The following is a 14,852-nucleotide window of genomic DNA, read 5'->3' as shown; positions in this document are numbered from 1 at the left end:
CCGGGCCCCTCTCTTTCTCTCCTCTCTTTTGTCCACCTGACAGACATCTGTCCTCCTGAGGGCCCACCTCAAGTTTTACATCCTGGTCATCCTCTGAGGTTCTGCTCAGATGGGTCCTCCCTGACCAGCCTGGCTCCTGGTAACCTTGAGCATTTATGTTTTTTTCCACCTGCCGCTTGGTACTGCTATCTTGTGTATAGTGTAGCAGGAAGGGGTGTGAGCGTTGGAGTCAGACTCCTGGGTTCAAAACCTGCCTCTACTCTTACTAGCTGTTTGTAACCTAGAGCAAGCTGCTTCGTTTCTCTGTGCCTCAGTTTCCCAGATGTAGAGGAGGAACACTATGGTGCCTGTTTCCTGGAGTTACAGGGAGGGCCAGATGAGATTAATGGGAACGAGTGTTGAGAAATGTGCTTGTACACGGTGAACACTCAATAAATATCACACTTCTGCCTGTCTCTCCAAGTGTGCCAGAAGTTCTCTAAGGGCCGTGGACCCTGTCTTGGTACCAAATACTGAAGCTACACAACTAATATGAGACTGATCATGTTCATTTCATAGGCTAACAGCTCACATAATAGTAACATGTGAGGTTTGGACCCTTTCCTATGCCCTTAGGCCTTGGGGAATGGAATTTAGTATTGTATCACAGACAGGGCAATAGACCCAGAGAAAACACACACACACACATACACACACATGCACAGCATGTCCAAGGTGCCTGAGTTAGCAGGACCCCCAACAGAGCACAGGCATGAAGAGGGTCTAGTCCAGGGCTGGGCAAACTTTTTGACTCGAGGGCCACAATGGGTTCTTAAACTGGACTCAGAAGAAGGAGCTGCGGCCGTGTTTCCCGACGTTGCCATGTTAACACTGCTGCTGGTGAAGGAGCGGAGGGGAGAGCAAGAGAACCCTCCGCTCTTTCGGCTCCGAGGGCCGGATAGAACAGCCGAGCGGGCCGAATCCGGCCCGCGGGCCGTAGTTTGCCCACGACTGATCTAGTCCTATGCGTGGCCCCTTAAACTACTCTTCCTTAGCTTTATTCTGTCCAGCATCCCCTTTCTGCATCTGACCCACGGCGGCAACATGCATTTCATTCCTTTTACGTAAGTTTCCCCTCCTTCCACACTCCTAAGACAGGTCTGGTCAGTTTACCTGGACAAATAACTGCGTTCCATTCTGGCTGTGCCATCATTTCCAGCATTTCCCCCTCTCCCTCACTCCGCTGGCACAAGCGGATTCCTGCTCTGCAGAGCTGCGTCTCTGGACTCTAAGACCCCGAGAAATGCCAGACAAGGTGTTCTTCTGCTCAATGCTACCGCCTTCACCCGGCTGTGAAAACAAGACTCTCTAAAATGTTCTCCGTTTGCGTCTTTAGTGACCGTGGGGCATGAGTAAGCTCTTGCCCTACCTGAGGGGCTGTTTCGCACAGATTATGCAGCCTGGCCAGCAGCATGTCAGCCCCACCGGTTATCAGGAGCCTCAGGACCCAGACGGTGCACAAGCCTCAGGCCCTGACCTGGCCCTCTCTGCCTTGTGGCCCCAGCCCTGCAGGAGGCACAGCAGCTTTTTCAGAGGCTCAGGGGCCATGTGGGAGCGAGCTGGTGCCAGATCCTCATTCCCAGGCCAGGGCTGGGGGATCCATGGCACAGAAAACCCACATCTGCCCTCTACAGAGTCTGATCTTCCGGTCTTCCCAGGACTGCCTTCTGGCTGCAAGTCCCTGTTTTGGACTTACCCGAAGTGATTTGCTCTTAGGCAGGCTTGCTTTTGGGGAATTTTGCAGCTGCTTCTGGGCTGCCTCACCTCCAGGACTGCGGCAGAAAGAGAGGAGAAGCCGTGGATGCCTGCTGCCCCTCACCTTCCACGCAGGCCGGCAGGGCGAACCAGGGCCCTAGTGTTTGTCATCTGACTTAGCACAGCATTTAGGCTAGTGCTGCCTGGGACACGATGTGAGGTACAGAGAAAAGGAACTGCGTCTTCACATCCATCCACAAGGCTGACACCCTCACACCCACAGCTCCCGGAATCCAACAGTTTGGCACAACTGCTTCAGGTGCAGGTCACCCTGGGTGCGGACTTTCCTACCGGACACACCCTCAGAAGCTCTGACAAGCCATCCTTCAGCTTTTCTTCTGGCAAAACTTCCTAAAAAGACTCAGTCTGCTGCCCAGTTTAATTTGGTGTTGGTTACGAAGAGCTAGGAATCTTCCCTAAAATGCCTGGCTTAGAAAGACAGCTCCACATGCATGAGCGCTAACATGTGCAGGAAATGAGATGAGCGAGAATGGCTACTTCACACACACACACACACACACACACACGCACACACACACACACACACACACTTGAACCCACCGAATTTATTGACATACATAGAACAAAACAAAGCTTTACTGTCTGGTTTCAACTGTTCTCCACAATCACCCATCCTCTCCCTGCCAAAATGAACAGCGAGGATGGCAGCACAAAAATAGGATCATTCATGCTGGTGGGCCTTGCCCTCCCAGACGAAAGGATTTTCCTAGCTTACCTGCGTGGGTCATGAACTTCCACGGAAAACTTCTTTTCTCTGAAATACAGGTTTTCCAACTGCCTCCACTGGAATATCTGGACAGAAAGCAATGCAGTTTAAGTTCAGGAGCGCTTGGTTCATGCGGCTGCAGTCCTCCCTTTGCCGCTGAACTTCTGCAGCTGGCAGTTTCCTTATCAAAGCAGAGACTGTACAGTTGTTTTCGCCTCCTCCGCCTCTTGCTTCACACACACACACACACACACACACACACACACTCTCTCTCTCTCTCTCTCCCCTCTCCCTCTCTCTCACTCTCTCTCTCCCTCTCTCTCTCTCTCTCTCTCTCTCTCTCTCTCTCTCTCCAGTTCAAAACCTGGCAACGTGGGTGTGGATTTTCCTGCAGGTTCCCGAACGAGAACAAAACAAGTTCTTTTCAAGTCATTGCCGGCTGCTCTGCCTTTGTTGAGTTCTCTAAGACAGTTCCCAGCTCCACAGAAGTTTCCCTCCACGGCGAGGGGCGGGGAGAGCAGCGCGGAGGCAGGCTGGAGGCTGGAGGGACGGAGGAGCTGCACAGAGCTGGGAAGGAAGCAGTAGCCATCTGCGGGAGGGCTGCCTGAGGCTTCCTCCCTCCAGTGCTGAAATGGGAAGGCGCTCAAATTCCCAGCCTCCCATCGGGACTCCACTTCCTGCCCACTAATGTGTAAGAGCTTGGACTCACCCTGGTGACGAGGCAGCTCAGGAAGCCTCCTGAGGAGGGCGGGGGCTGCCTTGACCTTATTCTGGGCCAGGCAACTCAAGATAACAATGTGCGCCTGTCAAGCCCATACTTCTTTCTGCAGCACAAAGAAAGCCAAGGGTCCCGCAGCTGCCAGGACACAGCAGCCACCAGGGGGTGCGCAGGGAGGGGGAGCAGGGGAATGGAGGCAGTTCTGGAAAGTGGGCAGTAAAAAGAGCTCCCCCTCAGGCCCTGGTGGGCATTTTTCCTTCCAAGAGAGCACCCCTTAACTAAGAAGCTGACTGCAATTACTGGGAATAATTAAGGCTGCAGCACTGCTGGGGGCGGGGGGTGCCTTTTATATGATGAAAAAGAAAGTTACTTAACCCTCTGGGAAATGTCAAAAGAGGTTGGAGTCAGGCACACATTACTAGTATTTATATTTGTATTTGATGCATACCGCATCCCTTCTATACCATTAGTCTTAGAACTGGAGTTTATTTTGCTCAAAGGAGGGTGAAGCAGGAATCCTCCCGACTCCTCACAGGGGCAAATGCTTTTCAGGGTGTCATCCTAGACCCAGACTCCTGTCGCCTGGGGCTTCTGACCCTCTCTCACTCGCTCACGGTTTCTTCTTAAAGGACTGGAATAATAAAACCAATTTCTAGGATCTTTTACCCTTTGAGACAGCAGGAATGGACCTGCAAATTATTATGCAAAGTGAAATAAGCAAATCAGAGAAAGACAAATCTCACATGATCTCACTTGTTTGGGGAATCTAATGAACAAAATGAATTGACCAACAAAATAAGACCCAAAGCATGGAGGCATGGAACAGACTGATCTTGGTGTTGGGGGAGGAGGTGAGAAGAGATAAGCCAAAGAACTCATATACCTATATGCACGGCACATGGACACAGACAATAGGGTGGGGCCTGGGGGTGGGTGGGTAGGGGCTGGGCAGAGGAGGATGGGGGAGGGGGAATAGGGACATCAGCAATACTGTCAGTAATATATATATATATATATATATATATATATATATATTCAAAAAATTTAAAAAAAGATAAAAACAAACAAACAAAAACGGCTTCCAGAAGGGCTGCATTCTTTTCTCTTCAGAACCTGCTGGGCAGAATTTGATACTGTTCTATGTACCAAGGAGGAGGACCTCACTCTCCTGAATTAGAGCCACCTCCGTGGCCCATAGCTCATACAGTACATGTCACTATGAAACCAAGGGAAGCTATAATTTCCTTCTCCTTTAGGGGCGGTTCCAAGTGGGTGCAGAGACGTTTCAAGGAAAGCAAGTGACCAAAGCCCTGCACTGGCTCCGACAGCATGTGTGGGGTACAGATGAAAAGCCGCCTACGCAGAGCCTGGAGGACTCAGACGACAGGGCTGAGCCTCAGGCTCCTTGCTGATGCCCTTATGCTAAATCCCTCAATGAAAACCCTCACAGCTCCTCTCTGACCCCCGCTTGTCAGACACTTGTAGACAGTCCACTTGAACTTAGTCACAGCCAGAAAAGCAACAGAATCATCGGATCCCTGATACTGACCTCATAACCCGACAGAGCACACGGTCCAAAGTGGCCAGCACACAGGCTCTGGAGTCTGACTGCATTGTGCGAGTCCAGGCTCTCCTACATCCAAATTGTTTTGCTCTTAGTCAAGTGACAAGACTTTCTTTAGCCTCAGTTTTCCCATCTGTGAAATGGCATTAATGGCCCCTTCTAGGTACAGCTCACTGGCACAAAGTAAGCACTCAATGAACTTAGTTCTTATCATGATTCCTAATTATTCTGACTTCTCCCAAATCCTGGGACATAAACAAGAATAACTCAGAATCAAAATTATTCTTTTCTTAAATTTCTTTTTTTTAAAAAGCTGGAAATATTTTATTACATTAATAGTTCAGTATTCCTCCTCCTATGCTCACACATGGTGTAGTTTTTTCTGCGTTCAATGGGTTTCTTTCTGTATGTTTCCAAACTGTTCTCGTCTCCTGGTTAGCAGACATCAAAGAGACCAACACTAGGCTCAAACCCAATTTCTATCAAGCTCTCACACTGGGGTTTAATACAATTTGATTGTCTGCATGCTGGGAATCTCTAAGGAAGTATACAGAACTATTCCCCGCCCCCTCTCTCTTCCCTTTCTTTTGAAGAAATGGGTGGATGGAAGATGGCTGGTCTCTGAGGGGGGCCCTCAGCCCTGTGCTGCCTCCACCATGGCCAGGACCACTGCTATCGGCCTGTGCTCAGAAGGGCCCATTTGGTTTATTGCTCTGCTGTCACCACGTTGAAATTCTCTGTAAGTTTGGATGAAGGGCCCTGCATTTTCATTTTGTGCCCAGCCTACAAACTATGTTCCTGGTCCCCATCTTTGGTCCTGGATGGCTCTGGTGCCACAGGTTCTGCCCTGGCGTAGGCAGCATTTGGGGTAAGGTGCCCACCCAGAGCCTGCTGTCCCCTCTCCATCAGGAGGAAAGCAAGTAAACCTGGTGTGAGGGTGCCTGCAAACACCTCTCTTGGGCCTTTAATTTGGAGTCTCCGGACCTGGTGAAGAACCCCAGCCAATACTCAGAGTGGCTGGCTCCCTGGCAGCTCCTCCCTCCCCAACTCCTTGAAAAATAGAACAAGCCAGGCCTTCCCTTGAAGTGCTCCCCATGTAGTTGGTGTGGAGAGCCGAACTTCTGTCAACGGCCCAACCAAACCAACTGGTTCTGCTGTGGGCCCTTGACCACCGCCACTGCTGCCTCCCGGGCTCCTGTCCTCGGCACTGCACGCTGGCTGCCTGGCTCTGGCCTCTCCCAGGGTGATGTTTGCAGACATTTTCTAACAGGAGGCAGAACCATGGCTTTGCCTCATGTCTGCTCAAGCAGGGGTTCAAACAATTTTTTTTTTTTTTTTTTTTGCAAAAGAAATACTAGAAAGAGAGGTGGAAGTGAAGTGACTGAATGGACAGTTTTTCAAGACAGGATTGCACTGGGACATTAGCTGAATCCCTGGAATCAGGGGAGATGCCCCTGTGGGCACACTGGCCTGACCCTTTCTCCTCACTTAGCAGGGATGTGGGGCCGGCCAGCAGGGAGATGAAGGCAGCAGGATGCAGCTGTGCCAAGGGGCTGGCCACCAGATGGTCACTCCTTACTGTAAATGCACGGTCTCCTCATGGAGCACAGCTCAGAGGCCCTGCCTGCTAAACCCTCCTCTGAGGCTGGCAGGGCAAAAACAAGAAGCAAACAGACAGAGACACTTGGCCTTGCCTCCCTTTATGAACAGGCCACGCCGGGCCCCAGAGGTGCTGGTTGGGCAGCTCCTGCGCATCTGTGTCACTTTAGGAGAGCCTTCCTGGCTCCCTGCAGCTTCTCAGCCACCAGGTAAAGACACCCATGTGCTTTGTGACTCCAACTGAAGGCCCATCAGAGACACACACAATGGTCATTATGACTGTGCTAGTTCCCTTAGGATTTGGGATTTGGTATAATCACTGTGGCCAATTATGCCCAACGAGCTAATTAGAAGCTCAAATACATGGGTCTACAAGTAATCAAAGGATTTATTAATTAATACTTATCAAATCAAGGCCATTCTAATAAACTTCATGGGGGCATCTTTAAAAGGTCTGTAAACACCCCTTCTTTGATCTTTCAGCATCCCTGAGAAGAGTGAGTGGGAAACTTGCTTCTTGGGGAAAGTGAGGCCAGAGAAACTGCTTAAGGCCACACAGCATGTCAGTGAAGGAACCAGAAATAGGAGTCAAGGGCACCTGCCCAATCCTCGAACCTCTAACATGCTCCTTTCACACGGGCCCACTAATTAGTGGGAAGAGCTCTTACTTACTAATGGCTGGTCCACTTTATGAGTAGAATGGTTTTTACAAATAAGCAACAATGTGACTATAAGTAGGAAATATAAAAACCCAATCTTTTTAGTCCTATACAGCAAATTTTCTTCCCTTCTAGAGACCTGGATTTCCTTCTCTTCTTAGAGACCTAGATTGCTCTGGTAGTCTACTCAGGGATGCCTTAGCTTTCAATCAAGGACTAACAGCAAAAAGCATGAGGATAAAGAACAGCCTCAGTAATTTGCTTGTCCTGGTTTGAGTGTAGAGAAACCACTCGGAGGTGGTTTCATGGAGAGGAGACGGTGTCTGTCACCGCCTTTGGGACCAGGGCTGGTATTGGATATGGAGTTGTAATTTCTGACCTAGACTTCAATTCCAAAAGGGATCACAGATCTTCCTTTTGGGATTCAATGTCCTTAAGTCTAAAATAGGAGATGGGAAGCGTTCAACCAGGAAGAGCAAAGAAACCTGGCTACTAAATACCACCTTCCAGCAGTGAGTGTGAAGGGTGCATGTACACACTTCATGGGCAGAAGTGGTCACTGGTCCTATTAGCTGGGCTGCTGCATTCCCACATCCTGTGCACGGCTGGTGGTCGGGGCAGGAAGGGGCTCATGTTCCCTCCCACCACCGCCAGGGACAGAGAAGAGGCCTTGACTCCATGAGACTTCCTCCCAGCAAGTGTTTACCAAGAGCCGGACAGCACGTGGGTGGCGGGTAAGTGCGCAGAATGAGGCAGAAATAGTCTTGAGAGCAAGCTCACTCTAGTGGCTCTGATTCTTGACTGGGACTTCAGGGAGTCTTGTCTTCCTCCTGTCCCTGAGGCTGAATCATCAACCCTCTTAATGACCTCTCTCTGAGTAACTTCCTGCTTCTCCCGGAGGGACCGTCGCACAGAATGCCAGCGACCATCTGGCCCAGCTGCCTCCTTCGGCAGATTAAGAAAGCCCGAGGGAGAGAGGTTAAAGGACCAGCACAGGTTAAATTAGGAACTGATGCTGGGACCCACTCTTGTGACTTCTGTCCTGGGCTTCTTCTAACTCACCAGGAAGACCTGACGATGAGCGATGAGCAAGGACAAAGCTGTTTCAAGTCGATGATTAAGTCAATTATCACTTCTTCAAAGGCCCTTAGTCTGCATGATGCCGAGTGCTTTCCGAACACCAGCCACGAGTTGTCTTCTAAGAAGAATTAGACTCATGGCCAGCAATAAGTCTCCAGGCCCGGAAGGAAACACATGTACTAGAAAAAGTACTTCTTTATGTCACTTCTGCTCTGTTCACTTTCTAGAAGGGCTGCCACTCACTAATCTCTGGGTATTTTTAATCCTTTGTAAGCCATAAGTGTCTATAGATTCGAGTTGTGGACCTTCCCCACAAACACGCGTGTCTATACCCACAAGCCTTGCATATCAACTCTGGTTGCCCAATTTTAAAATCAGACTCGCTAGGGACACCTCTGGGTTTGTAAAGAAAATTATGGTAACTTAATTTCGTAAATATTCCAGTGCATATGGAAGAAAGGGGGATGGTTTCCATTTTGGACGCATAGCAGCTCACTGGTTAAGCCTTCAGTAAATAAAAACGAGTTGCCACACCCCTTGAGGGCTACAGGACAAAAGAAGGAGTGGATGGAGTTTAGTTAAAATGGAGGTGCACCACAAAGAAACCCAAGCCTGTGTGCTCAGAAAACATTATCAGGTGCACCCTGACAAGGCTCTGCTATTACAGCAGAACCAATTCTAGGGAACAACAGAAGCACATATATGTTTTTAGTGGGCTAGCACCGTACCTCAGAGGCTTTGTATCAGTTACATAGGCATGCAATATATTTTAATTTATGCTTAAAGAAGAAGCTAGGCCCTGGGGTTTTAAGGAATATCTAATGCCCCCTTCCCTTTCCAACTACTCAAGTAGTAGTGTCTACTTTGTATGGGCCTATGCTAGTAGGAAGAGGAAGGACTTGCTGCCTAATGCATACTTATAGTGTAAGGAGCTCACAATCTAAATCTTATTGGGAGGAGGCAACATCCACAAAGCAGACAGTATTCATGATATATGGTAACTTAAAGTCATCTTAGTTAATTGAAAAAGACACAAAGAAATGGAAATATTCTGTGCTCATGGACTGGAAGAATTAACATTCTTCAATTGCCAATGTTTCCTAAAGCAATCTACAGCTTCAATGCAATCCCTATCAAAATCTCAAGAGTATTTTTCACAGAAATAGAACAAAAAATACTAAAATTTGTATGAAACCACAAAAGAACCCAAATAGCCAAAGGAACCCTGAGGAAAAAAACAAAACCAGAGGTATCATAACCCCACCCCCAACTTCAAACTAATCTACAAAACTATAGTAATCAAAACAGTGTGGTATTGATTGACAGATAAACAGACACACAGACCAATGGAATAGAATTAAGAGCCCAGAAATAAACCCATACATATAGGAATTTGTCTTAGTCTTCCCATCTTCAAAATACTACTACTAATAACAAGTTTCATTTTCATAGGTCTATTGTATTAATAAATTAATACTGGTACATATAAAGCATGTAAAAAGGTAGCCAGTATATTTACTCATTTGCACTTTGTAAGCAAATTACCTGTCAACACAGTCAGCCTGTGTTGGAGGGCCCGATTTGGTTCCCAGTATAGCCCATTCCATGCAATACTGAGCCATATTACAATAGGTACTTTCTTCTCAGAGTGAAGGTGATGGCAGTCAATATGTTTATTTTTTTATTATTGAGTTAGTGGTCAATAGATTCTAGCTATTATTATGTTCTTTCCCCTCCATTATTTACATACCAGTATTATTCTTAATGAAAAAATTAAGTTCTGAATACTTCAAACGTGTATCAGCCCAAAGTACAAGTTTGTGTAATTTTCTTTAAAAGATGGCTAATATGGTACCATGGGCATTAAAAAAAATGTTTTCTGTTAATTGGATTTATTACAAGGCAAGCATGAGCCAAACCCAGGTTAGCATTCCGTCTGAACTGGTGTTGGAGGAACTATCTTTGGGCTTCTTGGTCCATTCTCATCCAGCCAAGTCCTGGGTCCACTGTAATTCTGGGCTGAGTCAGCTTTGACCATTTTCCTTCTATACTTTCTAATCTCAACACCTTCACCCTGAGGAGAAAGGACCTGTTGTAATACGGCTCAGTATTACATGGAATGGGCTCTACTGGGAACCAAATCGGGCCCTCCAACGCGGGCCAACGATGTTCACAGGTAATTTGCTTACAAAGGGCAAATGAGTATGCCCTTCCTTACCTGCACTGAAAGGGAGGGCGGGAGGGGGGGGGGTCCTGGCATCCGTTGTCTTCTGAGGGCCACAGCCCCAGCAAAGAAAACAATGGCTACTTTTCCCCACAGCCAGACCTAATGGGATCAAGATGTCCCTCTGGCAGGCTGCCTCCTCCTCACTGTCGGAGGACATAAGGTCTAAACTGATTTGGTGAATTCAGTGACAGACACCCAGAGCGCCAGGCCTTGACACTTTCATGAACGGTCTCTTTTTAACCCGTCAAAAACCTTTCAGCTTTGGCTTGATGAGCCATTACTTCTAGAGGAAAAAGAGCAAGAGGGTCAACAACTCCTTCACAGGCCTGGAGAGAAACAGGCCCTTTTATTTCTCCCCATTGGACTCCACTTCCTTGTCTTGTTCTCCTGGGAGGGCTTCTCCCCATATGTGATTTTATTCTGTGTACATTGGCTCTCCTTGCAGAAAGACATGCCATAAAGCTTTGGCAAATGTGAAAGGTTTAAAGAGAAGCTGAAAGTATTTTTCCTTTCTCATCCTCGGCCTACTCATGTCGTGTCTACTCTCCTCAGAGTGGCCGCTGGGGAATACAGGAGGGCTAGTGCTCACAGGGAGAAGCCGGCAGCGAGTTCCCCCTGGGGTCTAGCTTTGGGCTTTCCAGCAACAAGCACTGTGGTCAGGTGTGTGGCTTACCCTCTCTGTGCGCCAGGCTTTCCTTGAAACACCCTCCGAGGCCAACTACCCCTGCTGTGACTTGTGTCAATGGGAGGCTTCAAACAAGGAGTTAGTTTGAGGCATATCTGCCACATCTGAACTATGCCGGGCCATTTCACCGGAATGGCAAAGACTTCTCTCCTTTTGGCTCTGGTAAGGTTTTTTGTTTTGACCATTTTAGAGGGCAGACTTTGGGGGAAGCATATGTTTTCTCTTTTCTGGGGGGAGGGGGGCTGTTGGCAATTGTCAGTCCTCTCATGCATGGCAGCTCTGTCCAGAGGTATGGAGTCACAGTAAGCCCCTGATTTCCCAGGGCTCCACGGAAGACAGGGGTAGAATGGAGAATAGGTTGGCAACCGGCTCTATGTAGAAACAAAGGTTATCATATACTCATGACTAAAACCTGCATAATCAAGCTAAGAAAAAAAAGATGAAATGCCAATACTTTACCCTAATGATATTCGTGGGAAACAAAGCTAAAAGAAATTAGTAAGCCACGAGGCTCTCTGTGCATAATGATTCAAGAGTAGCTCCTGTACACTTCAAAACAGCCAGTGCTTCAAGAGTTGGCCCAACCTGCGGGGGAGGGGAGGGCTTGCAGGCGTGGTTCTGTGGGTACCCAGAGGAGGGCACTGCCTGCTGCCACAGACCTCAGGTGCTGCTCAGCCCCTCTGGCTGCAAAGCCTCTCAGGGAGTGCAGAGGCCGAGTGGGCACCGGGCCAGGGCTGGCAGCTTGCTTTTCAAGTCAGGCCCCGCCGAGACACCTGTGGTCTTTCTGGCTGCTCTGCAGCAAGGGCTGGAGCCAGCCCCACCTCAGCCCTGACTTTCTGCAGGAGGGTCCCACCCGGCACTGGCTGGAGTGCCAGAGAGGCCACCTCTGCAGCTGGGGCCCTGGTTGAATTTGGAGATTTCTCTCTCAGGATCCTCTTGCTGGAGCAATTGTCTATCTGCTCCACCATTTTTCCTTCCCAGGAAGAAGAGAGATGTGGGGATGTTTTCTAGAGGTGAGAATTTTAACTCTAGAATCTCTGTTTCCAAGAGGACTGCTCTGTTTGAGCTCTGATTCATTCCTGCTTCCGTGGAGGAATTCTTTCGTGGGCAGGACAACTCGGGAGCTGTGACTCTGAGGAAAGCCGTGAGGGCAGAGGCAGCCATGGCGCCTTCTACTCCCCAGGCTGCCCTAAACCACTTCCTTTTCACCACAGTTGTCCCTAACCCCCTGACTTCCCAGCCCCAATCTGTGCTAGTTCTCCCAGATATTCATATACATCCTCTGCCAAAGCAATTATTATCCCGTGTTGCAATTCTCTATTTTATTCAAATGCCTTCTGTACCAGACTTGGTACCTTGAAGGTATTCTCCTGGCACCTGGCCCAGTACCTGGGGCATGTTAAGCACTCAATAATTACTTGCTGAGTGAATGAATGAGTGAAGAGCTTTATGAGGTAGGTATTACCTCAACTGAAGTTCAGAGATGTTAAGTCACTTTCTTAAAGTCACACAGATGATAAATGGTGGGAGCTGGTATCTGAACCCTTCTCTGTTTGTTGGAAATTCAGGCAACTCCCATGATATGAGGAACCATCAGTGGTTGAACCTAGGCATCTTGTTAAAAATACATTTCTAGCCCTAGCCTGTGTGACTCAGTGGATAGAGCATTGGCCCTTGGACTGAAGGGCCAGGGTTCCATTCTGGTGAAGGGCACATATCTGAGTTATAGGCTCAATCCCTGGCCCTGGTCGGGGTGCATGCTGGAGGCAACCAATGAAGTGTCTCTGTCATGTTGATGTTTCTCTCCCCTCCCCGCCCTTCCACTCTCTCTAAAAATCAATGGGAAAATATCCTTGGGTGAGGATTAACAACAACAAACAAACAAAAACATTTCTAAACTGCAAGGCAAGTAGCAAGAGGGCAGCTGCCGTTGAGTGCCAGCTCAAGAGCCCCAGCCGAACTGCAGCCCTTCCTCCTCCAGGTGGCTCTGTCTGAACAACACTGAGTTGCAAAGTGAATGGGGGAAGTCCAGTCTGGAGTCTTGGGGCTCCTGGGCTCAAGCTGGAACCTCCGCCCTGACCTGGAGTGACTCCTCACCACTCATTTGCCTGGAGACAACCTCCGCGCTCTCCCGGTCCCACCTGCAGGGCTGGTCCCACGGGCAGGGCTGACGCTGAGCCTCATGGCCTGTTCACACCGACTCCTTCCTGGCTGTGTTGGGCTTTGGTGTTACACCAGTTCACACTTCCAGGAAGGTCAGTTCAGCCTGCGTTTCCCCTTTGAATCATGCATATTTTTTTTTTAAAGCTCACAGATCTTGCTAAGTATCGCACCGCTCAGCAGAAACAAGCCGAGATCTTCCAAGACAAGTGAAGGCTGCCAGGTTCAACAAGCAGCGGTTCCCAGCCTAATGTTTCCCGCTTCTAAGAAAGACAAGGTGGCCAGATTAACCAGAACTGCTCAGCGGTCTCTGGACTCTAGAAATTCATTCTCAGTGTCGTTGCTGCTAGTTCTTTGGGTCCATTTGGTTTAAGAGACAAAAAAGAAAATTAAGTAACAGTCCAGATGGACTGGTAGGGAACTCTGTATAGACTTTTCATTTTCTCATCAACAATCTTAGAGAAGCCCTCATGCTTCCCTTCTGCCTTCCCCTCCCTTGCAATGTCTCACTCTCAAACCCTTCCTTACAGGGGCTTTACCAGTTATCCATTCCAATTGGGCCACTACACGCACATACGGAGATGTCCTCAACATCGGTGGTGGGTCACAACAAGCTACTGGATATTCTGCCCTGACTGCACAACTGTTTATTGAGTATCTACCTCATATCAGGCACTAAACTAGGCAGCGGGCATACAACAGTGAAAAAAAATAAATAAAAACTTTTATATGTTTTGTGAGGGAAGAGGTAGGCAAATATATAAGAAAACTCTGCAGGAAGGAGGTCAGAGGATAAGAGGTTCCAAGGACACACACAGAAGAGGCCAGGAGGGGGCTGTCCCTGTAAATAAGGTATTTGGGAAAGGCTGCACTGAAGTGACAGCTGAGTCGCTAGCAGAAGACAACTGGGGGGCAAAGCTATGCAGCTGAGTGAGGAAATACAGCGGGTGCAAAGACCCAAGGCACCACACGTGCTAGGTCATTGCAGAAAATGCTGACGTAAACATCAGAGGGCAGTGGGATAGTACTCAGCCATAAAAAAGAAGGAAGTTCTGATTCATGCTATAACATGGGGGGGATCCTTGAAAACATCATGTTAAGTGAAACAAGCCAGATACAAAAGGCCACAGGTTATGTTTTCATTTATATGAAATGTCTGAAACAGGCAAGTCCAGAGAGACAGAAAAGTGGGTCTGTGGATGTGTAGGGCTTGGGAGACACAGGAAGTGACCAGGAGCTTTCTTGTGGCCTTTAACTGTTTGGACTGGTAAATCCCAGCCTGGATAAATCATGAATCATAAGACGCTCTTCAGTTCAAACTCAGTAAAATGGATTACTTACAAGGAGCCGGCAGGCAGTCCCGGACAAAACCCCCGGATCCCGTGATGCCTCTTCTTCCCAAGAAGCCTCCTCCCGTATATACCACCCAACTTGTCTGAGGTCCTCCCACCAGGCCCTGCTCCCCGATCTCCATGGGGGTCTCTGCAGATGAGCCTGAAGGCTCTGGGCCCTCATGGCCAAAGCAGCTCAGGGGGCTCCTCCCTCTGCTACATGACCCTGCAGTCTTTCACAGGGGCAGCTGGTGAGCTTTCTAGAGTAGTCAATCATAGAAAAAGAAAATAGAATGTGGTTGCCGGGG

General features: G+C 48.6%; 1 protein-coding gene across 7 annotated transcripts in view; it reads right to left on the bottom strand.

Moving 5' to 3' along the window:
* Window positions 1-14,852, bottom strand: part of FRMD4A (FERM domain containing 4A) — a 335,840-nt gene that overhangs the window by 58,912 nt on the left and 262,076 nt on the right. For all 7 annotated transcript variants that reach the window (XM_059660122.1, XM_059660132.1, XM_059660112.1 and 4 more), the window contains exon 12: window positions 2,531-2,607. In XM_059660122.1, coding sequence (XP_059516105.1) covers window positions 2,531-2,607 — 77 coding nt within the window. The remainder of the gene's footprint in view (window positions 1-2,530; window positions 2,608-14,852) is intronic.

The sequence above is a fragment of the Myotis daubentonii genome, chromosome 1, assembly GCF_963259705.1.
Source record: "Myotis daubentonii chromosome 1, mMyoDau2.1, whole genome shotgun sequence".
Lineage (NCBI taxonomy): Eukaryota > Metazoa > Chordata > Mammalia > Chiroptera > Vespertilionidae > Myotis > Myotis daubentonii.
The sequence above is the reverse complement of the archived record's forward strand: the minus strand, read 5'-3'. Positions and strand labels throughout refer to the sequence as shown.